Raw genomic sequence first — 27,030 nt, 5'->3', positions numbered from 1 at the left:
TGGCAATGCACATTTATTCCCTGTAAATGCTATGGTGACATACACACACGTAAAGCATAACCATTATTTTAATTTTTATTTTTGTAAATCAATAGTACACAAAAAGATAAGCAATTTTGTAATATATCTTATCAGAGAATTTTTTTTTTTTCTACTCTGGAATTTAATTTTCTGTCTCAATCCATGGTTAAAAATTTGTATTCAGTGAAGACATATTTTCCCATTGCCGAGATAGGCGATGACTGGTGGTGCTTCTTAAATTCTATGGAGTGGGGGAGGAGGAAGAAGATAGAGGCAGATACAGACATTCTGCTGCAAGTTCTCCTGAAATGACCGTTACAGTTCTCCATAGAATATTATGAGCACCAGTTGTCATCTCCTATCTTAGTAATAGGAAAATCTGAATTGACTGAAGGCAGACTGTATTAAGAATTTGTAAATGAAAGATTGGTTCCTCCAACAAGATTATATTACAAAGTTTCTTATTTTCATGTGCACTATTAATTTATGAAAAACAAAATTAAAACAATGGGTATTCTTTAAGTTGCATTCTGATAAGCTGATTTCAGCCCATTAAACAGTGGCAAGTGACAATACGTAAGTCATACGGAGCTTGCTTGCTGGCCTGATTACAAAAGCCAACGAGTACTGATGGGAATACAATATTCATACGATTCTTCTGTCCCCATACCACATCTAGCTATTCAGAGCAAATCCCCTGTTTACATTGAGTGATGCTGATAAACAATGACTTTTAGGTTAGGTTCAAACTTATTAACATTCAGAAAAAATTGACCGATTCTTTTTCTCAGATTTCATGCTAGTTGCGTTCTAGTTGATTCTGTTTTTTTCTCGTCCAATTTCTTCAGTGCAGCAGGCAGACAGTCGGAACTATTTTGACTATTGACTCATAAAAATGTATCAATTAAAAATGTATGAAACTCGACTGGATCTCTGAAGTACACAGTATGGGACCAATTTCTCAAGACTAGCATAACACAAGCAGAGTACATGGCACTTAATGAATTTGGTGCCTCTAGCAAGTTATGGGCGCCTCTCTGTACTACGCCAGAAATGCTACTCTAGTAAGGGACTGGAATAGCATTTCTGGTGTAGAAAACATCAACAGATTTGATTAAATAGATGAGGGGTGTAGCAACGCCCCCATCTTGGCTCCTGCCATTTCAGCCCCTTTTGACTTTGCTGATCCACAGTGTTACGTGAAAATGACAAAAGTTGCAAATCTTTGCGAAACACATGTTTTGACTTTTCCACATTTTTAGGCCACTTTTGTGGCCTAAAAACTTGATGAATCGACCCCTCTGTCGTTTTGTGTTTCATCCGTGTCTCATGGATCCCCATACAATTTAATGATGTCTAATCTGCAAAATGAATGAGAATAGGACATGCTCTGAGTCTAACAGACAGATTAATTTTTAAAGGGAATCTGTCAGCAGGTTTTGCTATGTAATCCGAGAGCAGCATAATGTAGGAGCAGAGACCTTGATTACAGTGATCTGTCACTTACTGTCACTTTAGCTGTCTCAATACAATCAGTGTTAAATCAGCAGGAGATTATCACTACAGGACATCTGGCCTTGTGCCTCCTGGTCCAACCACGGGGTTATACACAGCTCAACAACTGAGCTCTGCTACATCTGCAGCAGAGGAAACTGAGATTCTATCATAACTGCTGTACCCAGTAACCTAAGTGATACATTGACCTCAGTAATTGCAAACAAAGGTTTCAATACCAAATATTAAGTTATGTTTTTCTATTGTATCAAATACTTATTTTCCCCACTGTATCTTTAGCTTGTTCGGAGCCTGGAGACGCTGTGTCAAAGAGTGAAAGTGGTCAATGGAGGAAGACGGGGATCCAGCTTAATGAACAGTGAACATACTTTATTTACAAATGTGCATGACAGAGGATTAAAATAGGATTCTCATGATGATGGTTACATAGATGCCGCCCTCTATGTAACCATCATCATGAGAATCCTGTATTCTCTATTGTGCACATTTGTGAATAAAGTATGTTCACTGTCCGATGAGTTGGATTCCCATCTTCCTCCATAAATCTGTAACTCATAAAATATGAAAGATAGTGAGTGACCTGAGCGGGCGTCGGACCCGGGCACTGTGTTTTCATCAAATTACAAAATAGTCTTATGGGCAGAAAAGGGTGAAGAAAATAGAGAGGGAGAAAGAGAAAACGAGAAAAAACAATATGAAAAACAAAACAAAACAGGGAATTGTCAATTTGTCCAGAACATGTCAACAGCTAAATGACTACTGTCTTGACAAGATGCTAGATCTGACTTGCAGTACAGACCAAAAGTTTTGACACACCTTCTCATTTAAAGATTTTTCTGTATTTTCATGACTATGAAAATTGATCATTCACACTGAAGGCATCAAAACTATGAATTAACCCATGTGGAATTATATTCTTAACAAAAAAGTGTGAAACAACTGAAAATATGTCTTATATTCTAGGTTCTTCAAAGTAGCCACCTTTTGCTTTGATGACTGCTTTGCACACTCTTGGCAGTCTCTTGATGAGCTTCAAGAGGTAGTCAGGGGAAATGGTTTTCACTTCACAGGTGTGCCCTGTCAGGTTTCATAAGTGGGATTTCTTGCCTTATAAATGGGGTTGGGACCATCAGTTGTGTTGTGCAGAAGTCAGGTGGATACACAGCTGATAGTCCTACTGAATAGACTGTTAGAATTAGTATTATGGCAAGAAAAAAGCAGCTAAGTAAAGAAAAATGAGTGGCCATCATTACTTTAAGAAATGAAGGTCAGTCAGTCCGAAAAATTGGGAAAACTTTGAAAGTGTCCCCAAGTGCAGTTGCAAAAACCATCAAGCGCTACAAAGAAACTGTCTCACATGAGGACCGCCCCAGGAAAGGAAGACCAAGAGTCACCTCTGCTTCTGAGGATAAGTTTATCCGAGTCACCAGCCTCAGAAATCGCAGGTTAACAGCAGCTCAGATTAGAGACCAGGTCAATGCCACACAGAGTTCTAGCAGCAGACACATCTCTTCAACAACTGTTAAGAGGAGAATCTGTGCAGCAGGCCTTCATGGTAAAATAGCTGCTAGGAAACCACTGCTAAGGACAGGCAACAAGCAGAAGAGACTTGTTTGGGCTAAAGAACACAAAGAATGGACATTAGACCAGTGCAAATCTGAGCTTTGGTCTGATGAGTCCAAATTTGAGATCTTTGGTTCCAACCACCGTGTATGTGCGATGCAGAAAAGGTGAACGGATGGACTCTACATGCCTGGTTCCCACCATGAAGCATGGAGGAGGAGGTGTGATGGTGTGGGGGTGCTTTTCTGGTGACACTGTTGGGGATTTATTCAAAATTGAAGGCATACTGAACCAGCATGGCTACCACAGCATCTTGCAGCGGCATGCTATTCCATCCGGTTTGCGTTTAGTTGGACCATCATTTATTTTTCAACAGGACAATGACCCCAAACACACCTCCAGGCTGTGTAAGGGCTATTTGACTAAGAAGTAGAGTGATGGGGTGCTACGCCAGATGACCTGGCCTCCACAGTCACCAGACCTGAACCCAATCGAGATGGTTTGGGGTGAGCTGGACCGCAGAGTGAAGGCAAAAGGGCCAACAAGTGCTAAGCATCTCTGGGAACTCCTTCAAGATTGTTGGAAGACCATTTACGGTGATTAACTCTTGAAGCTCATCAAGAGAATGCCAAGAGTGTGCAAAGCAGTCATCAAAGCAAAAGGTGGCTACTTTGAAGAACCTAGAATATAAGACATATTTTCAGTTGTTTCACACTTTTTTGTTAAGTATATAATTCCACATGTGTTAATTCATAGTTTTGATGCCTTCAGTGTGAATGTACAATTTTCATAGTCATGAAAATGCAGAAAAATCTTTAAATGAGAAGGTGTGTCCAAACTTTTGGTCTGTACTGAATATTCTACTGTATCTTGGAAGACCAACCAGTGATACCAAGTATTGCTAAAAGAGAAGGTTGTGCTACATGATGAGGAGATCAGGTCCTCCATTCTCAAAATCTCATTAACCTTGAAGAGCCAGAGAGACTCAACGAGAGAGGATCTGGACACCTCCACATTAGAGGAGTGCCGAAGGAGACAGTGCGTGCGTGTTTGGATAAGGATGTCACTGCAATGCAGAAAAAGTAGTTTGGGTCCAATAGGAGGCCCGTAAGTTTAGAGATAATCCATTGGAACTACCCCAGTAAGGCACAAGGACATGAGAAAACCATAAGGTATGTAACATGGTACCCTCCTCCTCCAAACATCTCCAGCACATGCATGCGAGGAGGCACACAGTGACATCTAGATAATATCTTGTACCCAGATTCCTGAAATCTAGAACTGATAGAGGAATTGTGGGAAAGTAGAAAGATCCTTTGCCTCTGCTCAATTTGATATTTTTCCTATTTTTCAATGTCTTAAAATGGTTAAATGAATGTATATATAATTAAATGAACTTAAAGCTACAACTTGTCCCACAAAAAATAAGCAATTAAATGATTATGTCAATGAAAAAAAATAAAAAAGTCATGTCACTTGGAAAAAGAGGAGGAAAAAATAAAAGCAAAAAAAAAAAGGAAAGTTGGCTTTGACGGAAAAAGATTAAGGATGTGCTTAAATATATTCATCTCGACTATTTAATAAAATCGCGAACTGTGGTTTTCAGTACTTTAAAAAAATAAAATACATATGATTGGCTGTCAGACGCATACAAAAAAGTTCACTATTTTGGCATAAACTGGGTCAGTATAAACCTTCAGATTCATCACTTTAAACATTTAGGTTGTGATCAATATATATGGTCCATAAATATGGAAGGTAAGAGCACAATTCTTAGTATTGAATTTTATACACATTCCCCTTTATCTCTTATCCTCATTTAAAGAGTTGGCAACACTGAATAGCAAAGATTTAAGTCTACTTTTCAAATAGCCTGTTATTCTAATCAACCTCAATGATCAGTCAGCCTCCCGGACAGCTGATAGTGATGTTATGTTCATTTTTGGTGACAATTTATAAGTATTTATTTCACATTGTTGACATGAACATGGATTTTCCTGAATGTATAGGAGGTATTACAGCCATAAAAGAGATCTGTCACTGCTTTCCCATTTTCTAGAAGTTTTTATAGTATCATATACACGGACATGTCAGCTACTGTTTTCTAATGCTCTATTTTATAATAAAGAATATGGCACAAAAAAATTAATCTCATGTAACACACATGTATTTAATGTCCCCACAGTATACGCAAAAAAATTTCACATAGACATGGAGTACAGCGATGGGCACCCTTCTCACGCCACCAGGATTTCACTAAATTGTCAAGCTACTGTTCTTGGAAATTTATGGAGCTCCCATTCTGACGGCACTAGAAAGGATCCTATTCTGTGTGGCGGTCCCAGCACCGGCTTACATCTTGTAGACCCTGTAGATATCCCACAAATGTCTGAGATGGGACACTGCCTATACACATAAGATGAATTGGTCCAATTTTTTTGGCATGTAAGAAAAAAAAAGTATGTAAATTATGCTCATTATCCATGATAGGCGACGACAGAATATTGTGTGCCAAAAATGTTATGTGTCAGGTTGGAATTTTTCTACCTAACCGGAGAGCACAACAAAAGATCATGAAACCAAAACATTAGATCAGCAGGTATGTTCCACTAGGAATGTCCACTATTGGACAACAACTTCTTAATAGCTTCACTGCACAACACAAAACAAAAACACTTTATACTTTCCTCTCAGACGCTCCTACATGATACTGAAAGACTGCAGCCACCCATTGGCTACTGATTGATTACAGCAGTATCATCACGTTACGGGAAACAGTGCTGACATTGCAGGAACTGCACCAGTCTGGGAGATAAGTATGATGTGTTTTTGTGTTATGTTGCGCAGTGAAGCTATCAAAAAGGGGTTGTTCAATACTGGACAACTCCTTTAAATGCTTAAAATCATTAATGGGGCTCTCTCTCAAAAAATATAATATCTAAATAGGAACGTGATGGACAGGTATGCAGAGTAATTGCCATTCTTTTGGCTTGCCACTGTGCCATGATTTTTCCTGGTGAGACAACCTATAAATATACATATTGTTGTGACGGAATAAAGCCCCCTTTCTCCGCCTAACATCTTATATATCACAATTGTTATTGAGTGCAGCAAATAAATGGTTCATTGACAGAGCCAGAGGTTTTTTGATTCTGGCAATTAATGCAGAAGCCCACCTTTCATCAGTCGATCACCGCAGGGTTCCCACGGTTATCCCATGGTGATGGTACCATAACTAAAGCCATACAATAATGTATGGGTACATCATGGTAGACTATGGGATAGGAGACCAATCATATAAGATTTAAAATGCCCTAAAAAGACATCGCCTGGTTTAAAAAATATATATATTTTTTTCAAATACCCTATTGAGAAATGATATTGTATGTTGTGTATACTACTAGTGCTTTATTTTATAAGTCCACTTACCTTTTCAGAAATGCACTTCTGGAACGTGGTTTTCTGCCTTTCACTTTTAGGGAACTGTCCATGCCAAGAGGAACTGAGAGAGAAGCTGGCACTCTTTTTATGTGTTCTCGTCAAGCTGCCCTTTTGTACCTGCACGTTTGGTTCCTTTTGTGGAGAGTCCTTGCTATTTTGGTTACTACCGCTTCGTCCTTCCATCTTAGCAGAGGAGAATTGTGGAGAGAGCAGGTTGTCCTGCGATCTATGAAAGATTTTGCTTACTGTCACAGAAAAAGAGAAACCATTAGTTGATTGAACAGACCACCAACACAACGCAGATAACACTCAAGCTCCATCTATCCGCATAGCCATGACGGCCTCCCGTGGTCACCTCTACTGCCTCATCTGATCTGTGAGTTTAGCATAGGATGAATAATTTCCGACAACTTTGGGCCGCTCTAGAAAATAATATATATAAAAAAAATTGGAATTAAGGTGATGTCGTCGGCAAACAACTGGATGGAGCAGTATGGATAAGTTTGCTGTGATTTAAAAAATAAAAAAAAAGAAGAAGCCAGGTGTATCTGATTTTTAACATTAGTATATGGAAAATGTATGCAAAAGTGTTACCTTACATTTGCATAAATTAAAATGTCCATTTTTTTAGTCTGTGTTTTCCACACATGATCTGCTAAGAAAAAAAACAAAACCCAAATGCTTGCTTTAAAATGCATGTTTCACAACAGATCCATATATTTTTTACTTACATGTGATGTGAAAGGAGCCTTTTGAGAAATAATACCAAATTCCATGCCCATATGTCAGTATTATGATACAATTCACTGCAATCATTCATTAAAGGGGTATTGTAGTTACATTTATCACCTTTTCAGGTTTTTGATATTTAATCTGAGAACAGCATAATATAGGGCAAGAGAGCCTGATAACACGTATTAGGCTGTGTTGTAGTTTCAATACTATCAGTATTTTATCAGCAGGAGATTATCACTGCCTGACTAGGTCTTATGTGCACACCAGTCAGGCTAATCTGTGTAACCCCGCCTCCAGCATTGATTGGCAGCTTGCTTACAATGCACACTATACACAGGAGGCTAATCGTCTGGGGTGTGGGCGGGGTTATACACAGCTCAGCATTCTGAGCACTGCTACATCTACAGCAGAGAAAACAGGGATTCTAGCAAAATTGCAATTGTAAGACAAAACGAGGAGTGGAACAATCAGAGGAAAAGTATAATAGAAACACGTCACCACTTCTGTATTTATCACCCACTCCTGGTTTTGGCTTACAAATACTGATATAAAATACTGACCAAATACTGAATGTGTGAACATGGCCTACTGCTGTAAACTGTTGATAAAAGTGAGAATTAATTATTAGAAATTGCAAAAACAGCATACTTTTGCTCAGGCTACAGTCTCACTATCAGTATTTGGTCAGTATTTCACATCAGTATTTGTAAGCCAAAACCAGGAGTGGGTGATAAATACAGAAGTGGTGATGTGTTTCTATTATACTTTTCCTCTGATTGTTCCATTCCCGATTTTGGCTTACAAATACTGATGTAAAATACTGATCAAATACTGATAGTGAGACCGTAGCTGCAGAATAGTATGCTTTTATACAATTGATACATGAATAATGAACTACTGATAACATACGTCCAGGCTGCAGTTAGGGTCTTATTCACACCTAGTGTATTTTATATACTTTTTATTCTATATTAAATTTAATTGGGGCCTTTTATGTCTGTTTCTTTTTTCGGACTACATAAAAAAATGGTGGCTTTTCAAACTGTGGCCCGAATTGTGGACTAAACTCACCCATGCAAGTAAATGTATACGTGTGAAAAACAGACAAAAAATAGATTGTGGATGGCTGTTTTTTCACGGATTTACCAGGAGACGTTTAGAGGACCACCCCTTGGGTACCCTTTATTTTTTTTTAGCATGAAAAATGGATAACACACGGATAGTAAAATGGACAAACAGAATGCAAATGGTTAAAAAACAGACCATCACACAGATGAAAGAGGGGCCTTTTTTTCATACACAAAATAAGGCCTAACTAAAATGTTTAGTTATTGCACCGCACATTTTTAAGCAGAATACAGGCTGTCTTTCAGAACTGCACTGCAAATCCATTAGTAAAATGCAGGCTGCCCTTCGGCACAGCAGATACAGCTTGTGTGTGTAGATAGCAATATATACGTTTGCCAGAAATGTCTGCTTCCATTATGTAGAAGCAGACATTATGCTACGTATGCTGACGACTAAGAAACGTATCAATTGTTGATACCGTTATGTATAATGCCAGACCTGGCATGTCACTTTCCACAAGGAGTAACTTTTCCCCTTAGATCCCAGTCATAGCCTCTCACCCAGGCAAATCAGATCTCATACTTTGTACTGATGAGGGGCAATACCCTGAAACACAGGTCTCTAAATTGGGATTCTGATTTGGCTTTTATCCCAAGTCATATTTCAAGGCTTGTTAAAGGGTAGATAATGATTTGTAGGATTGCTAATTCCAATAGGTGGCACTACAGTTCAAGCCCTCTTCCTCTCTGTAGAGACAATTTTCATATTTAATTTCCCAGAGTAGCATGCAAGGCGTTTAAGCCTCCTCATACTGGCGTGCCAGACCTGGCATGTTACTCTCCACAAGAAGTAACTTTACCCCTTTGATATCATTATGTAATAAAATTCTTACAGATCTTCTGTGCATCAATAAGTAATAACTGCATACATGATATATAACAGACATATTACCTATATGTTCCGTTTTGCTCTGGTGTCCCAGGTTTCGGTGAGAGATCAGCTTATTGATGTAAGAGGTTGGCACGTTGAACGGCTTGCTTTTCTCACAATCGCCGATTTTTCTGACCTGCCACCAATCTTTATCAATCTTGTTTAGAAGCAGAAGGATATCCCCTTCTTCCAGAATGATGATGCTTCCATCAGCATCCTTGAACATATAGCTGCTGACCACTCTCAAGATCACTGGCTTTGTTGCAGGGTGTGACCTTTTCCAGCTGCGGCCGTCCAGTGTCCAAAGTCCAGAGAACATCTCAGGAAACCTAACAAGAAATGAAAAAACATCAAAGAGACGGAACTTTCTAGCGAGAAAGGTAAACTGGATCTGTCATTTGTGGGATGAAACATATGTATGAAAAGGTAACCAATTCATTGGGGCTAGATTTGCCCGCAATTATAAGTGTATGGGGGACAGTCCAACTGTGCCCTCTATGAGACTTCAAGGAAATAAAGAGGATCGGAAGACACAATCCTTTGTTCGCCAGTAGATTTGTCCAATGGGTGATTTAAAGAAAACTGTCTTCTGCAGCTGCTCAGCTCCTGAGCCTACTCAACACATGGCAACCCGTCAATGATGTACCTATGCGTCATTTTGCATTAAAGTGTTAATGTGTCATAATACAGATCTCGAAATCCTCTGCTGACTTGTCGCAGCGACCACTAGAGGGAGCACAGAAGCTTACAGTTTACAGCCTTATGGAGTTTAGTGTCATAAACGGAAAACATGAAACAGTGACGAATCCATTACATGTAGGGTTGCCCTTATTTCACCCAAAAATACTGTCTAAGGCTTGAAAAGGGTCGTGGCTTTGGAAGTGGTTTAAAACAGAGTTTCATTATATACTTTTATCTGGGAATTGTTTTTATTATTGGGTTGCCACCAAAAAATTTGCCCAGGTTCAGGGTGATTTAGACATGCTTGTTTGGTGTGTTTTTTTTTTTTTGCTGAGCTATGTCAAATTTTGTGAAAAAAAACAAACACAAACTTGCCATATACGAGCACACTTTGTAGGTGTCTGTACTGGATTCCTCTATGTAATGGCTGCTTTATTCCACACTGCAGTAAAAAGGTATACTGATATATACCGGCCTGACAGAAGCCAGCAGGGTGTGTTGCAAAGGGCCACTGCAAATTACAGTGCAAAACCACCCTTAGGTTACCTCCCCACGATGAGCTTTTGGTGAGTTTTTGACGGCAGAATTTCTGTACCTATTATTTAAATTATGTTACTTACGGTTTTTCATTGCATTTTTGTGTGCGTTTTTATTGCGTTTTTGGCGGTGTTTTTTGTCTCTTGTTGGTGTGTCATGTTTTAACCCCTTTACCTCTGAGGGTGGTTTGCACGTTAATGACCAGGCCAATTTTTACAATTCTGACCACTGTCACTTTATGAGGTAATTACTCTGGAACGCTTCAACGGATCCCCCTGATTCTGAGAATGGTTTGTCGTGACATATTGTACTTCATGATTGTGGTAAAATTTCTTCAATATCACTTGCGTTTATTTGTGAAAAAATTGGAAAATTTAGAAAATGTAGCAATTTTCAAAATTTTAATTTTTATGCCCTTAAATCAAAGAGATATGTCACACAAAATAGTTAATAAATAACATTTCCCACATGTCTACTTTACATCAGCACAATTTTGGAACAAAATTTTTTTTTTAGTAGGGAGCTATAAGGGTTAAAAGTTGACCAGCGATTTCTCATTTTAACAACAAAATTTACAAAACCATTTTTTTAGGGACCACATCACATTTGACGCGACTTTGAGGGGCCTTTATGACAGAAATACCCCAAAGTGACACCATTCTAAAAACTGCACCCCTCAAGGTGCTCAAAACCACATTCAAGAAGTTTATTAACCCTACAGGTGCTTCACAGGAATTTTTTGAATGTGGAAGAAAAAAATGAACATTTAACTTTTTTCACAAAAATGTTACTTTAGACCCAATTTTTTTTATTTTCGCAGGGGTAACAGGAAAAAATGGACCCCAAAATTTGTTGTGCAATTTCCCCTGAGCATGCAGATACCCCATATGTGAGGAAAAACCACTGTTTGGGCGCACGACAGGGTTCGGAAGGGAAGGAGCGCCATTTGACTTTTTGAATGTAAAATTTGCTTGAATAATTAGGGGACACCATGTTGCGTTTGGGGAGCCCCTGATGTGCCTAAACAGTGGAAACTCCCCACAAGTGGCCCCATTTAGGAAACTAGACCCCTTAGAGAACTTATCTAGATGTGTGGTGAGCACCTTGAACCCCCAGGTGATTCACAGAAGTTTATAACATTGAGCCATAAAAATAAAATTTTCACATTTTTCCAACAAAAATGTTTTTCAGCCCCCAATTTTGCATTCTCATAAGGGTAACAGGAGAAATTTCACCATGCAATTTGTTGTGCAATTTCTCCTGAGTAAGCCGATACCCCATATGTGGGGGAAAACCACTGTTTGGGCGCACGGCAGGGTTCGGAAGGGAAGGAGCGTCATTTGATTTTTTGAATGTAAAATTTTCTTGAATAATTAGCGGATGCCATGTTGCGTTTGGGGAGCCCCTGATGTGCCTAAACAGTGGAAACCCCCCACAAGTGACACCATTTTGGAAACTAGACTCCTTAGGGAACTTATCTTGATGCGTGGTGTGCACCTTGAACCCCCAGGTGCTTTACAGAAGTTTATAACATTGAGCCGTAAAAATAAAATTTTCACATTTTTTCAACAAAAATGTTTTTCAGCCCCCAATTTTGCATTTTCATAAGGGTAACAGGAGAAATTTCACCATGCAATTTGTTGTGCAATTTCTCCTGAGTAAGCCGATACCCCATATGTGGGGGAAAACCACTGTTTGGGCGCACGGCAGGGTTCAGAAGGGAAGGAGTGCCATTTGAGTTTTTGAATGTAAACTTTCCTTGAATAATTAGCAGATGCCATGTTGCGTTTGGAGAGCCCCTGATGTGCCTAAACAGTGGAAACCCCCCACAAATGACACCATTTTGGAAACTAGACCCCTTAAGGAACTTATCTTGATGTGTGGTGTGCACCTTGAACCCCCAGGTGCTTCACAGAAGTTTATAACATTGAGCCGTAAAAATAAAATTTTCACATTTTTCCAACAAAAATGTTTTTCAGCTCCCATTTTCATAAGGGTAAGAGGAGAAATTGCACCATGAAGTTTGTTGTGCAATTTCTCCTGAGTAAGCGGATACCCCATATGTGGGGGAAAACCACTGTTTGGACGCACGGCAGAGTTCGGAAGGGTAGGAGCACCATTTGACTTTTTGAATGTAAAATTTGCTTGAATAATTAGTGGATGTGCCCCTGATGTGCCTAAACAGTGGAAACCTCCCACAAGTGACACCATTTTGGAAACTAGACCCCTTAGGGAACTTATCTAGATGTGTGGTGAGCACCCTGAACCCCCAGGTGCTTCACAGAAGTTTATAACATTGAACTGTAAAAATAACATTTTCACATTTTTTCAACAAAAATGTTTTTCAGCCCCCAATTTTGCATTTTCACAAGGGTAACAGGTTGTGTTTGGGGAGTCCCTGATGTGCTTAAATAGTGGAAACCACCCCACCCTCCCCCCAGTGACTCCATTTTGGAAGCTACACCCCTCCAGGATTTTATCAAGGGGTATAGTGAACATTTTGAACCCAGAGGTACGACACAGAATTTGATAACATTAGGTCATCATATTGAATAAGTTGTCAATAGTCTTGAGTGCAAGTGCTCGCTATTTGAGTTTGCATCAGGTACTAGGGTATGCACCAAGTATCGCGGGTGCTCCAGTGACATGCTCGAGTCCCTGCCCCGCATGTTTTTTTTATTAGACACCCAAAAAAAAGCATACGGGGATCGCTTGTGCATGGCAGGCAATCCCCGCAAGTTTTTTTTGGCTGTATAACAGTTGCAAAACATTTGGGGAGGAGACTCGAGCATGTTACTCGAGCACCCGCCATACTCGGTGCATACCCAAGCACCCGATGCAAACTCAAGTAGCGAGTACTTGCGCTCACTAGTCGCCATATCATCGTCATTTTTTTTCTTTACGTTTGAAAAAATCCCAACCCCAACCCGAACCTTAGCCTAACTCTAACCTTAGCCTAACCCTAACCCTAGCCCAACCCTAACCCAACCCTAACCCTAGCCCAACCCTAACCCTAGCCCAACCCTAGCCCAACTCTAACCCCAACCCTAACCCCAAAACTAACCCTAGCCCAACGTTAACCCAAACCCTAGCACAACCCTAACCCTAGCACAACCCTAACCCTAAAGTTTATTTTTTAACGCCGTTCCTCGTGTGGTATAAGTGATTAGACGACGTTATTCTTCGGGTCGGTGCAATTACAGCGATGCCAGATTCATATCGGGTTTTTATGATTGACAGCATTTTTTTGCAAACACTAGTTTTTGCATCGCCATATTTTGAGAGCTATAATTTTTCCATATTTCGGCCGACAGAGTCATGTGATGGCTTGTTTTTTGCAGGACAAGTTGACGTCTTTATCGGTGACATTTTTTGATCGCTTTCTATTCCGATTTTTGGGAGGCAGAATAAACAAAAGCCAACAATTCAGGAATTGTTGTTTTTTTTTTTTATGCCATTCTGCGTGTGGTAAAATTGATAAGGTAGCTTTATTCTTCGGGTCAGTACGTTTACAGCGGCACCGCATTTTTTTTTTATATTTTGGCGCTTTTACACAATAAAAACTATTTTATAGAAAAAAGAATTGTTTTTGCATCGCTTTATTCTGAGAGCTATAACTTTTTTATTTTTCTGTTGTTGGAGCTGTATTGAGGCTTGTTTTTTGCAGGACAAGATGACGTTTTCAGCGGTACCATTTTTATTGACATTCGTCTTTTTTATCGCGTTTTATTCCATTTTTTGCTTGGCGGTATGATGATAAATCATCGTTTTATGTCTCGTTTTTTTTTTTTTTTTACCGTGTTCACTAAAGGGGTTAACTAGTGGGACAGTTTTATAGGTCAGGTCGTTCCGGACGCGGCGATACCAAATATGTGTACTTTTATTGGTTTATTTTTTTTTCCATAAGATTATTTATTTATGGGTACAATATATATATATTTTTCATTATTATTTTTTTCATTTTTTTTTTTTTATATTTTTACAATTTTTTTTCATTTTTTTTTTCACTTTCTGACATTTTTATTACTTGTTCACATTGTCCCACTCTGGGACTTTCACTTTTTGCAGCCTGATCTCCTGCATGGCATAGAGAGCAGCAGCTCTCTATGCCATGCAGCCTGTCAGCACTGCACAGGGAGAAGTTACTTTGGTCGTGCACTGCGCATGACCAAAGCAACTTCCTGCCTCTTGGTGACCCGGATGTTGTCATGATGATGTCGGGTCACCATGGCAACATCCGGGATCGGATTCAGACGCTACTGGACGCCGGCAGAGAAGGTAAGTATCGCGCTTACCTCCTCTACCCACCGGAATGCTGCGATCGATTTCGATCGCAGCATTTCGGGGGTTAATGTGCCGGGAGCGGTGCGGGACCACTCCCAGCACATAGCACCGGGTGTCAGCTGTAACAATCAGGTGACACCCGGCGGCGATCTCGTCCGCACCACTTGTGTGTGGGCGAAATCACCAGGGTGTACTAATACGTATCAGGCCCAGGGCACAGATACATACTAATATGCCCTGGGTCGGAAAGGGGTTAAATAAAGCTGCTTTGTTTTATATGCGTCCTGGTACTTGGCTTTGACAAAACTTTATTGACATAACTGCGGATTTTCTGCATGTAATGCAAGTCTATGGGGAAAATCTGCACATAAAACTCAGCGTACCGTACAGACTTCTATAAATCTCATCCACTTTGCTGGAATTGTAAAACGCTGCATTTTTGACGCATCAAAAATATGCAGCGTCAAAAATGCACCAAAAGCTCATTGGGGGCACATCCTTATGGTCCATTCAGATGAGCTGATCTCGGCCTGGTAACGAGTTCTATATACAAGTTGGTTTGAGCTTGATTACTGGCCTGTTTACATCGTCCAATAAAACTCGATGGAAACCAAATTATTTTTAATGAGACCATTCTGTCCCCATACAGCATCATGTTGTCCAGAGCTCATCCCCCGCTTACACTGGCTGATGTGCTGCCGATAATGATGATTTTTATGACAGCATAAAAGACCTAATCATCTGACAAATGAGCATTTTGCTTGGTATCTGGGTGATCACCAGACTGATAAGTGGGAATTCATTTGCCAATTATCTACAGGTCTACATGTAATGTAAGTGAATAGAATCCTTTGGTTCCCTTTTACAGGGCTGCATAGGAAGGCAGTCCTGTCTTTGGCTCTCTGCTATTTCCCCTTTAAAAGTCTCCTGCTGGTGCCAGTCCCATACTTGACACATTCATAATGATGGACGGTCTGAGAAAAAGTAGTAATCAATCAAATAGGAAGAAGCCTGTGAACGCACTGTTTTATCATGAAAAAATACACTTAATTACTAATATTTTACTTTAACCAGGCTCAAAGAATAAATACCAGCTGGGACAAAAATTTACAGTCCAAGTTGCAACCCTAGTCACGCAATGACCATAGACTGGGGCCAACCAACGCCAATGACTTATAATGGGGTCCATCAGGGTTATGTGCTGATAATTTTCCTATCACAAATGTTTGCTTGCGCATTTTCCTTGAGACATTGGCTGGTAACTACCATTGCCCTTTTGCTATGTTCCTCTCAAAAATGACTAAATCTTTGGATGTGAACTTAGATTTACAGCATGCAGTGAGCTCCTAATGTCCTCCAAGTGTCAGGCAGAACGCTATATGTTACATTTAGATCTCCAACAGCCTGCTTGATAAATGTGGGCCAGAATTATCTTTAAGGCCACGGCCCCTCTATCAGTATTTGGTCACTATTTTTCTCAGGAGTGGAAGCCAAAATCAGGAGTGGATCAATCAGTGAAAAGGTATAATAGAAACCATAGGCCGATTATAATGAGGGCAGTCTGGGCTACCGCCCGGGGCCCCAGGGGGCCCGTGACTCCGGGGGGCCCATGGCCAGATTGCCCTCATTATAATATGTGCGGCGCCGCGGCACATACCGGCAGTCAGAGGCGGGGGGACCCCCGGACCGTTCCTACAGCAGCTGCGCAGGGCCGCTGCTTCTTCTTCGGCCGGGCCAGCACTGCACCTGTTAACTTCCCTGAGTTCTGGCCCGGCAGCGTCACAGCTAGGAGACATGGCCCTGTGCGCGTCCTGCACTGCTACTTGCCACCGGAGAGGAGCTGGACGACGGGAGCTGAGCCAGGACATGTTGAGTGAGTGTGTGTGTGTGTGTGTGAGTGAGAGAGTGAGTGAGAGTGTGTGTGAGCGTGTGTGCGTGTGTGTGTGTGTGTGCAGGCAGGCAGATATCATTGTGTGTTGTCTGTTTATATGTGAGTGAGTGTGTCTGTGAGAGAGTGTGTATATGTCTGTGTGTGTGCGTGACTGCGTGCGGCCTCCCGCTGTCTCTGGGGGGGCACCGTACGGCCTCCCACTGTATCTGGGGGGCGCCGTGCAGCATCCCGCTGTGTATAGATGGCTACGTGCGGCCTCCCGCTGTGTACAGAACGCTACGTGCTGTCTCGCGCTGTGTATAGATGGCGCCGTGCGGCCTCCCGCTGTATCTGGGGGGCGCCGTGCAGCCTCCCGCGGTGTATAGATGGCTACGTGCGGCCTCCCGCTGTGTATAGATGGCTACGTGCGGCCTCCCGCTGGGTATAGATGGCTACGTGCGGCCTCCCGCTGTGTATAGATGGCTACGAGCGGCTTCCCGCTGTGTATAGGTGGGTGTCGTGCAGCCTCCCGCTGTGTATAGATGGCACCGTGCACCCCCCCGCTGTGTATAGATGGCTCCGTGCGGCCTCCCGCTGTGTATAGGTGGTTACGCGCGGCCTCCCGCTGTGTATAGGTGGCTACGCGCGGCCTCCCGCTGTGAATAGGTGGCTACGCGCGGCCTCCCGCTGTGTATAGGTGGCTACGTGCGGCCTCCCGCTGTGTATAGGTGGCTACGCGCGGCCTCCCGCTGTGTATAGGAGGCTACGCGCGGCCTCCCGCTGTGTATAGGTGGCTAAGCGCGGCCTCCCGCTGTGTATAGGTGGCTACGCGTGGCCTCCCGCTGTGTATAGGTGGCTACACGCGGCCTCCCGCTGTATCTGGGGGGCACCGTGCGGCCTCCCGCTGTGTATATATGGCCACGTGCGGCCTGCCGCTGTGTATAGATGGTTACGTGCGGTCTCCCGCTGTGTATAGATGGCTACGTGCGGCCTCCCACTGTGTATAGATGGCTACGTGCGGCCTCCCGCTGTGTATAGATGGCTACGTGCGGCCTCCCGCTGTATATAGATGGCTACGTGAGGCCTCCTGCTGTATCTGGGGGGCACCGTGCGGCCTACCACTGTGTATAGATGCCTAGGTGCGGCCTCCCGCTGCGTATAGATGGCAACGTGCGGCCTCCCGCTGTATCTGGGGGGCGCCGTTCGGCCTCCCGCTGTGTATAGATGGCTACGTATGGCCTCCCGCTGTGTATAGATGCCTACGTGTGGCCTCCCGCTGTGTATAGATGGCTACGTGCGGCCTCCTGCTGTGTATAGATGGCTACGTGCGGCCTCCTGCTGTGTATAGAGGGCTACGTGCGACCTCCCGCTGTATCTGGGGGGCGCCTTGCAGCCTCATGCTGTGTATAGATGTCTACGTGTGGCCTTCCGCTGTGTATAGATGGCACCGTGCGATTTCCCACTATGTATAGATGGCTACGTGCGGCCTCCCGCAGTGTATAGATGGCTACGTGCGGCCTCCCAGAGTGTACAGATGGCTACGAGCGGCTGCCCGCTGTGTACAGATGGCTACGAGCGGCTTCCCGCTGTGTATAGATGGCTACGTGCGGTCTCCTGCTGTGTATAGATGGCTACATGCGGCCTCCCGCTGTGTATAGGTGGTTACGCGCGGCCTCCCGCTGTGTATAGGTGGCTACGCGCGGCCTCCCGCTGTGTATAGGTGGCTACGCGCGGCCTCCCGCTGTGTATAGGTGGCTACGCGCGGCCTCCCGCTGTGTATAGGTGGCTACGCGCGGCCTCCCGCAGCGTATAGATGGCTACGTGCGGCCTCCCAGAGTGTACAGATGGCTACGAGCGGCTTCCCGCTGTGTATAGATGGCTACGTGCGGTCTCCTGCTGTGTATAGATGGCACCGTGCACACCCCCGCTGTGTATAGATGGCTACGCGTGGCCTCCCGCTGTGTATAGGTGGTTACGCGCGGCCTCCCGCTGTGTATAGGTGGCTACGCGCGGCCTCCCGCTGTGTATAGGTGGCTACGCGCGGCCTCCCGCTGTGTATAGGTGGCTACGCGCGGCCTCCCACTGTGTATAGGTGGCTACGCGCGGCCTCCCGCTGTGTATAGGTGGCTACGCGCGGCCTCCCGCTGTGTATAGGTGGCTACGCGCGGCCTCCCGCTGTGTACAGGTGGCTACTTGCGGCCTCCTGCAGTGTATAGATGGCTACGTGCAGCCTGCTGCTGTGTATAGATGGCTACGTGTGGCCTCCCGCTGTATCTGGGGGGCACCGTGCGGCCTCCCGCTGTGTATATATGGCCACGTGCGGCCTGCCGCTGTGTATAGATGGTTACGTGCGGTCTCCCGCTGTGTATAGATGGCTACGTGCGGCCTCCCGCTGTGTATAGATGGCTACGTGCGGCCTCCCACTGTGTATAGATGGCTACGTGCGGCCTCCTGCTGTGTATAGATGGCTACGTGCGGCCTCCTGCTGTATATAGATGGCTATGTGAGGCCTCCTGCTGTATCTGGGGGGCACCGTGCGGCCTACCGCTGTGTATAGATGGCTAGGTGCGGCCTCCCGCTGCGTATAGATGGCAACGTGCGGTCTCCCGCTGTATCTGGGGGGCGCCGTTCGGCCTCCCGCTGTGTATAGATGGCTACGTATGGCCTCACGCTGTGTATAGATGCCTACGTGTGGCCTCCAGCTGTGTATAGATGGCTACGTGCGGCCTCCTGCTGTGTATAGAGGGCTACGTGCGACCTCCCGCTGTATCTGGGGGGCGCCGTGCAGCCTCACGCTGTGTATAGATGTCTACGTGTGGCCTTCCGCTGTGTATAGATGGCACCGTGCGATTTCCCACTGTGTATAGATGGCTACGTGCGGCCTCCCGCAGTGTATAGATGGCTACGTGCGGCCTCCCAGAGTGTACAGATGGCTACGAGCGGCTTCCCGCTGTGTATAGATGGCTACGTGCGGTCTCCTGCTGTGTATAGATGGCACTGTGCACCCCCCCGTTGTGTATAGATGGCTACGTGCGGCCTCCCACTGTGTATAGGTGGTTACGCGCGGCCTCCCGCTGTGTATAGGTGGCTACGCGCGGTCTCCCGCTGTGTATAGGTGGCTACGCGCGGCCTCCCGTTGTGTATAGGTGGCTACGCGCGGCCTCCCGCTGTGTATAGGTGGCTACGCGCGGCCTCCCGCTGTGTATAGGTGGCTACGCACGGCCTCCCGCTGCGTATAGGTGGCTACGCGCGGCCTCCCGCTGTGTATAGGTGGCTACGCGCGGCCTCCCGCTGTGTATAGGTGGCTACGCGCGGCCTCCCGCTGTGTATAGGTGGCTACGTGCGGCCTCCCGCTGTGTATAGGTGGCTACGCGCCGTGCGGACTCCCACTGTGTATAGATGGCTACGTGCGGCCTCCCGCTGTGCATAGATGGCACCATGCAGCCTCCCACTGTGTATAGATGGCACCGTGTGGCCTCCTGCGCAATATAGATGGCTACGTGCGGCCTCCTGCTGTATATAGATGGCTACGTGAGGCCTCCTGCTGTATCTGGGGGGCACCGTGCGGCCTACCGCTGTGTATAGATGGCTAGGTGCGGCCTCCCGCTGCGTATAGATGGCAACGTGCGGCCTCCCGTTGTATCTGGGGGGCGCCGTTCGGCCTCCCGCTGTGTATAGATGTCTACGTATGGCCTCACGCTGTGTATAGATGCCTACGTGTGGCCTCCAGCTGTGTATAGATGGCTACGTGCGGCCTCCTGCTGTGTATAGAGGGCTACGTGCGACCTCCCGCTGTATCTGGGGGGCGCCGTGCAGCCTCACGCTGTGTATAGATGTCTACGTGTGGCCTTCCGCTGTGTATAGATGGCACCGTGCGATTTCCCACTGTGTATAGATGGCTACGTGCGGCCTCCCGCAGTGTATAGATGGCTACGTGCGGCCTCCCAGAGTGTACAGATGGCTACGAGCGGCTTCCCGCTGTGTATAGATGGCTACGTGCGGTCTCCTGCTGTGTATAGATGGCACCGTGCACCCCCCCGTTGTGTATAGATGGCTACGTGCGGCCTCCCACTGTGTATAGGTGGTTACGCGCGGCCTCCCGCTGTGTATAGGTGGCTACGCGCGGCCTCCCGCTGTGTATAGGTGGCTATGCGCGGCCTCCCGTTGTGTATAGGTGGCTACGCGCGGCCTCCCGCTGTGTATAGGTGGCTACGCGCGGCCTCCCGCTGTGTATAGGTGGCTACGCGCGGCCTCCCGCTGTGTATAGGTGGCTAAGTGCGGCCTCCCGCTGTGTATAGGTGGCTACGCGCGGCCTCCCGCTGTGTATAGGTGGCTACGCGCGGCCTCCCGCTGTGTATAGGTGGCTACGCGCGGCCTCCCGCTGTGTATAGGTGGCTACGCGCCGTGCGGACTCCCACTGTGTATAGATGGCTACGTGCGGCCTCGCGCTGTGTATAGATGGCACCATGCAGCCTCCCACTGTGTATAGATGGCACCGTGTGGCCTCCTGCGCAATATAGATGGCTACGTGTGGCCTCCCGCAGTGTATAGATGGCTACGTGCGGCCTCCCGCCGTGTATAGATGGCTACGTGCGGTCTCCCGCTGTGTATAGATGGCACCGTGTGGCCTCCCGCTGTGTATATATGGCTACGTGCGGCCTCCCACTGTGTATAGATGGCTACGTGCGGCTTTCCGCTGTGTCTGGGGGGCGCCGTGCGGCCTCCAGCTGTGTATAGATGGCTACATGCAGTCTCCCGCTGTGTATAGATGGCACCGTGCAGCCTCCCGCTGTGTATAGATGGCACCGTGCGGCATCCTGCTGTGCATAGATGGCAATGTGCGGCCTCCTGCTGTGTATAGATGGCTACGTGTGGCTTCCTGCTGTATATAGATGGCTACTTGCGGCCTCCTGCTGTATCTGGGGGGCGCCGTGGGGCCTCCTGCTGTATCTGGGGGGCGCCGTGGGGCCTCCTGCAGTGTATAGAAGGCGCCGTGCGGCATCCCGCTGTGTATAGATGGCGCAGTGCGGCCTCCCACTGAGTATAGATGGCGCCGTGCGGCCTCCCGCTGAGTATAGATGGCGCCGTGCGGCCTCCCGCTGAGTATAGATGGCGCCGTGCGGCCTTCCGCTGTGTATAGATGGCACCATGTGGCCTCCCGCTGTGCATAGATGGCTACGTGCGGCCTCCCGCTGTATCTGGGGGGTGCCGTGCGGCCTCCAGCTGTGTATAGATGGTTACGTGCGGCCTCCTGCTGTGTATAGATGGCTACGTGCGGCCTCCCGCTGTGTATAGATGGCTACGTGCAGCTTCCCGCTGTATCTGGGGGGCGCCGGACGGCCTTCCGCTTTGTATAGATGGCTACGTGCGGCCTCCCGCTGTATATAGGTGGCTACGTGCAGACTCCCGCTGTGTATAGATGGCTATGTGCGGCCTCCTGCTGTGTATAGATGGCACCGTGAGGCCCCCCCGCTGTGTATAAATGGCTACGTGCGGCCCCCCGCTGTGTAGATATGGCTACATGCGGCCTCCTGCAGTGTATAGATGGCGGCGTGCCCCCTCCCGCTGTATCTGGGGGGCGCTGTGCGGCCTCCCGCTGTGTATACATGGCTAGGTGCGGCCTCCTGCTGTGTATAGATGGCTACGTGCAGCCTCCCGCTGTATCTGGGGGGCGCCGTACGGCCTCCCGCTGTGTATAGATGGCTACGTGCGGCCTCCCGCTGTGTATAGATGGCTACGTGCGGCCTCCTGCTGTGCATAGATGGCTACGTGCGGCCTCCTGCTGTATATAGATGGCTACGTGAGGCCTCCTGCTGTATCTGGGGGGCACCGTGCGGCCTACCGCTGTGTATAGATGGCTAGGTGCGGCCTCCCGCTGCGTATAGATGGCAACGTGCGGCCTCCCGTTGTATCTGGGGGGCGCCGTTCGGCCTCCCGCTGTGTATAGATGTCTACGTATGGCCTCACGCTGTGTATAGATGGCGGCGTGCCCCCTCCCGCTGTATCTGGGGGGCGCTGTGCGGCCTCCCGCTGTGTATACATGGCTAGGTGCGGCCTCCTGCTGTGTATAGATGGCTACGTGCAGCCTCCCGCTGTATCTGGGGGGCGCCGTACGGCCTCCCGCTGTGTATAGATGGCTACGTGCGGCCTCCCGCTGTGTATAGATGGCTACGTGCGGCCTCCTGCTGTGTATAGATGGCTACGTGCGGCCTCCTGCTGTATATAGATGGCTACGTGAGGCCTCCTGCTGTATCTGGGGGGCACCGTGCGGCCTACCGCTGTGTATAGATGGCTAGGTGTGGCCTCCCGCTGCGTATAGATGGCAACGTGCGGCCTCCCGCTGTATCTGTGGGGCGCCGTTCGGCCTCCCGCTGTGTATAGATGGCTACGTGCGGCCTCCCGCTGTGTATAGATGGCTACGTGCGGCCTCCTGCTATGTATAGATGGCTACGTGCGGCCTCCTGCTGTATATAGATGGCTACGTGAGGCCTCCTGCTGTATCTGGGGGGCACCGTGCGGCCTACCGCTGTGTATAGATGGCTAGGTGCGGCCTCCCGCTGCGTATAGATGGCAACGTGCGGCCTCCCGTTGTATCTGGGGGGTGCCGTTCGGCCTCCCGCTGTGTATAGATGTCTACGTATGGCCTCACGCTGTGTATAGATGCCTACGTGTGGCCTCCCGCTGTGTATAGATGGCTACGTGCGGCCTCCCGCTGTGTATAGATGGCTACGTGTGGCCTCCCGCTGTGTATAGATGGCTACATGCGGTCTCCCGCAGTGTATAGATGGCTACGTGGGGTCTCCCGCTGTCAGGTCCGGCTTCAGGCTTTTCTGGGCCCCGGGCGAAAGAGTCTCAGTGGGCCCCATTAACACATACCACGATTCATGATGCAGAGATACAGCAGAGAAATATAGGTATAGTACAATGCAAAAATTTCACTTCTTACATTACATGAGTGATATCTATTGTACATTCCACAATAGCTCCAAAACTGGTGACTCGCTCCACACAGCATAATGGCCCCCATAAAATGCTCCATACAGAATACTGGCCCCCATATAACACTCCACACGGAATACTGGCCCCAATATAACGCTCCAGAGAGAATACTGGCCCCCATATTACGCTCCATACGGAATACTGGCCCCCATATAACGCTCCATACAGAATACTGGCCCCCATATTACGCTCCATACAGAATACTGGCCCCCATAAAATGCTCCGTATAGGATACTGGTCCAGTTATAACGCTCCATACAGGATACTGGCCCCCATATAATGCTCCATGTAGGCTGTTCCCCCCACATAATGCCCCATGCAGGCTGTTCCCCCCATATAATGCCCCATGCAGGATGTCACCCCCCTTATAATGCCCCATGCAGGATGTCCCTTCCCATATAATGCCCCATGCAGGCTGTTCCCCCCTTATAATGCCCCATGCAGGATGCCGCCCCCCCATATAATGCCCCATGCAGGATGTCACCCCCTCTCATATAATGCCCCATGCAGGATATCACTTCCCCCCCCCCCATATAATGCCCCATGCAGGATGTCACCCCCTATATACCGCCCCATGCAGGATGTCACTTCTCCCCCCCATATAATGCCCTATGCAAGATGTCCCTTTCCCCCATATAATGCCCCATGCAGGATGTCCCTTTCCCCATATAATGCCTCATGCAGGATGTCACTTCTCCCCCCATATAATGCCCCATGCAGGATGTCACCTCTCCACCCCATATAATGCCCCATGCAGGATGTCCCTTCCCCCCCATATAATGCCCCATGCAGGATGTCAATTTCCCCCCAATGTAATGCCCCATGAAGGATGTCCCTTTACCCCCATATAATGCCCCATGCAGGATGTCACCTCTCCTCCCCATATAATGCCCCATGCGGGATGTCCCTTTCCTCCACCATATAATGCCCCATGCAGGATGTCACCTCTCCCCCCATATAATGCCCCATGCAGGATGTCCCTTTCCCCCACCATATAATGCCCCATGCAGGACCTCACCTCTCTCCCCCATATAATGCCCCATGCAGGATGTCACCTCTCCTCCCCTTATAATGCCCCATGCAGGATGTCACCTCCCCCCCATATAATGCCCCATGCAGGATGTCACCTCTCCCCCTATATAATGCCCCATGCAGGATATCACCCCCCTCTCTTTAAAATGCCCCATGCAGGATGTCACCCCCCATATAATGCCCCATGCAGGCTGCCACCCCCCTATATAATGCCCCATGCAGGATGTCACTCCCCCATATAATGCTCCATGCAGGATGTCACCCTCCATATAATGCCCCATGCCTCCATACATTAAAAAAATAAAAAATCAAATACTCACCTCACTCCTCACCTGCTGCCGCTGCTCAGTTCCGGACTCCAGCGTCGCCGGCGTCTTCCCGCTTTGCGCTGCCTGTGATGGCTCAGGGGAGGACACGGTGGAAAGACATCACCGCACCCTCTGACCTGAGACGTCACAGGGACCGCACAGCTGGAAGACAGCGGCTCTGCGGAGGCACGGGGAGAGGTAAGTATCCGGCTGCTGGGGCCCTGAGCAAGCGGGGGAGAAGGGCGGGAGATGGCACCGCTCTCCTCCACCCATAGCCTGGCAGCATGCCCAACCACAAGTGGACCCCCGCCTGCTCAGGGCCCCGGCACTTGCCCGGGTGCGCCGGGTGCTGTTGCCGGCCCTGCCCGCTGTGTATAGATGGCTACGTGCGGCCTCCTGCTGTGTATAGGAGGATTGTGGCAGCTCATGTTGTGTGTAGGGTCTCATACTGTATATAGGGGATGTCAGCATATTTACATATTTAATTGTGCTCAATATTAAGTCATACAATTAATGTAAAAAAAAATAATATAATTAATATATTAATATTGTGCCAAATTAATTTCACGTGAACTATCACATGATCTATCACAGGGGATCATGTGACATGTCACGTGATACATCAGGTGTGTGTGTGTGTGTGTGTGTGTGTGTGTGTGTGGAGGGGGGGGGGGGCGCATTCTAAACTGCCCGGGGCCCTTGCTACTCTCAATCCTCCCCTGATAGAAACAAGTCACAATTCTGCATTTATCACCCACTCCTGGTTTTGTCACCTACTCCTGAGAAAAAATACTGACCAAATACTGATAGTGGGGCCGTGGCCTAAAGCAGAGTCTATAGAGGTTGAATCCGGGCCCATCCAGTGCCTCGTGGTGCAACCGGCGTTTGGTTGGATTAGAACATGTTTGTGTCTAATATGAATTACAGTTTTTGTCCATAACTAGGGGAAGTACAGTCGACCAGTCTAGGCAAACTAAAAGTACCAAGAGTGGCAGACCAAAACCAAATTGTTCTAAAGTCTTCAGTAAGTAATCTCGGTAGGTTATTTATCCTGACATGAAATCCATTGATTGCATTTTCAATACATTATTAATCTGATTACTCAGACTTTCCTCCCTGGTTAAGGGCCCCTACAGACGAGCGTATGAGAAATCATCCAAGTATCATCCAGAAAGCTCAGGTGTTTTTTTTTCTTAGACTATAAGCTGGTCAAGACTTCAGCACCTTCACCACAGCAATGGCTGTGAGTCCCAGGTATCACACCCAAAGCAGGATTCCCTAATTCTTCAAGTGGCAAAAACCCTTAGGGCAAATTCAAACCACTATGTTCATTTTTGAGGACGCAATAAATTAATATTTTACAAATGTTTGGCTTCTGTGTTCCATCTGTTTTTGATGGAGCCTCATATATTGAAAGACCGCTTCTGAGAACAGGACATGCTGTGAGATTAACAGAAAGCACATATGGATCCATTAAAAACAAAAAAATATGTGAACACTTTAATTAAAAGACATTAGTCCATGTGCTCTCTTTTTTTTATAAAAAAAAAAGGAAAGCACATTGACAAGAAATAATGTTGTGGGAATCTGCCCTTAAAGGGATCGTAGAATTTCATATTCTCAAGATAGGCCATCAGTATTAGATTATGGAGCTTTGCCCCTCAGTATCCCCATGGATCAGCTGTTTAGAAGGGGCAGCAGATCCCCTGCAAGAGGCGAATCACCTTCATGGTTTACACTACTCCATACTGCATAATGCCGTATTTCTGCTGTCCCACCCATAAAAATCCAACAGAAAAAAATTGTTCCATGCTCCATCAAACTCTATAATGGTGGAATATCTGTACACACTAAGTTTATTGGATCCTCCACAGCCGTACGCGATGGTTAAATGTTTCCACAGTAAGGGGTCATACAGGCTCCATATTGCCAATTATTGTTTCCCTGTTTTGTAATTTTTGCCCACTGTTGGCCTATTTAAGATTCACTTGTGTTAGGAGTTATAAAGGATATTCAGAAGCATACTTATTAGTGCTAGGAGTTATA

At 46.7% G+C, this 27,030-nt stretch overlaps 1 protein-coding gene across 2 annotated transcripts in view; it reads right to left on the bottom strand.

Annotated features, from left to right (window-relative positions):
- Positions 1-27,030, bottom strand: part of ARHGAP9 (Rho GTPase activating protein 9) — a 218,773-nt gene that overhangs the window by 153,838 nt on the left and 37,905 nt on the right. For both annotated transcript variants that reach the window (XM_073663315.1, XM_073663316.1), the window contains exons 2-3: positions 9,295-9,602; positions 6,529-6,785 (exon numbers count right to left, since the gene is read on the bottom strand). In XM_073663315.1, coding sequence (XP_073519416.1) covers positions 6,529-6,785; positions 9,295-9,592 — 555 coding nt within the window. In that variant the 5' untranslated portion in view covers positions 9,593-9,602. The remainder of the gene's footprint in view (positions 1-6,528; positions 6,786-9,294; positions 9,603-27,030) is intronic.

Source organism: Phyllobates terribilis, unplaced genomic scaffold, assembly GCF_046119375.1.
Source record: "Phyllobates terribilis strain yellow unplaced genomic scaffold, ASM4611937v1 Scaffold_2__4_contigs__length_985480577, whole genome shotgun sequence".
Lineage (NCBI taxonomy): Eukaryota > Metazoa > Chordata > Amphibia > Anura > Dendrobatidae > Phyllobates > Phyllobates terribilis.
Note: the sequence above shows the minus strand (reverse complement) of the source record. Positions and strands in the feature narration are given on the sequence as shown.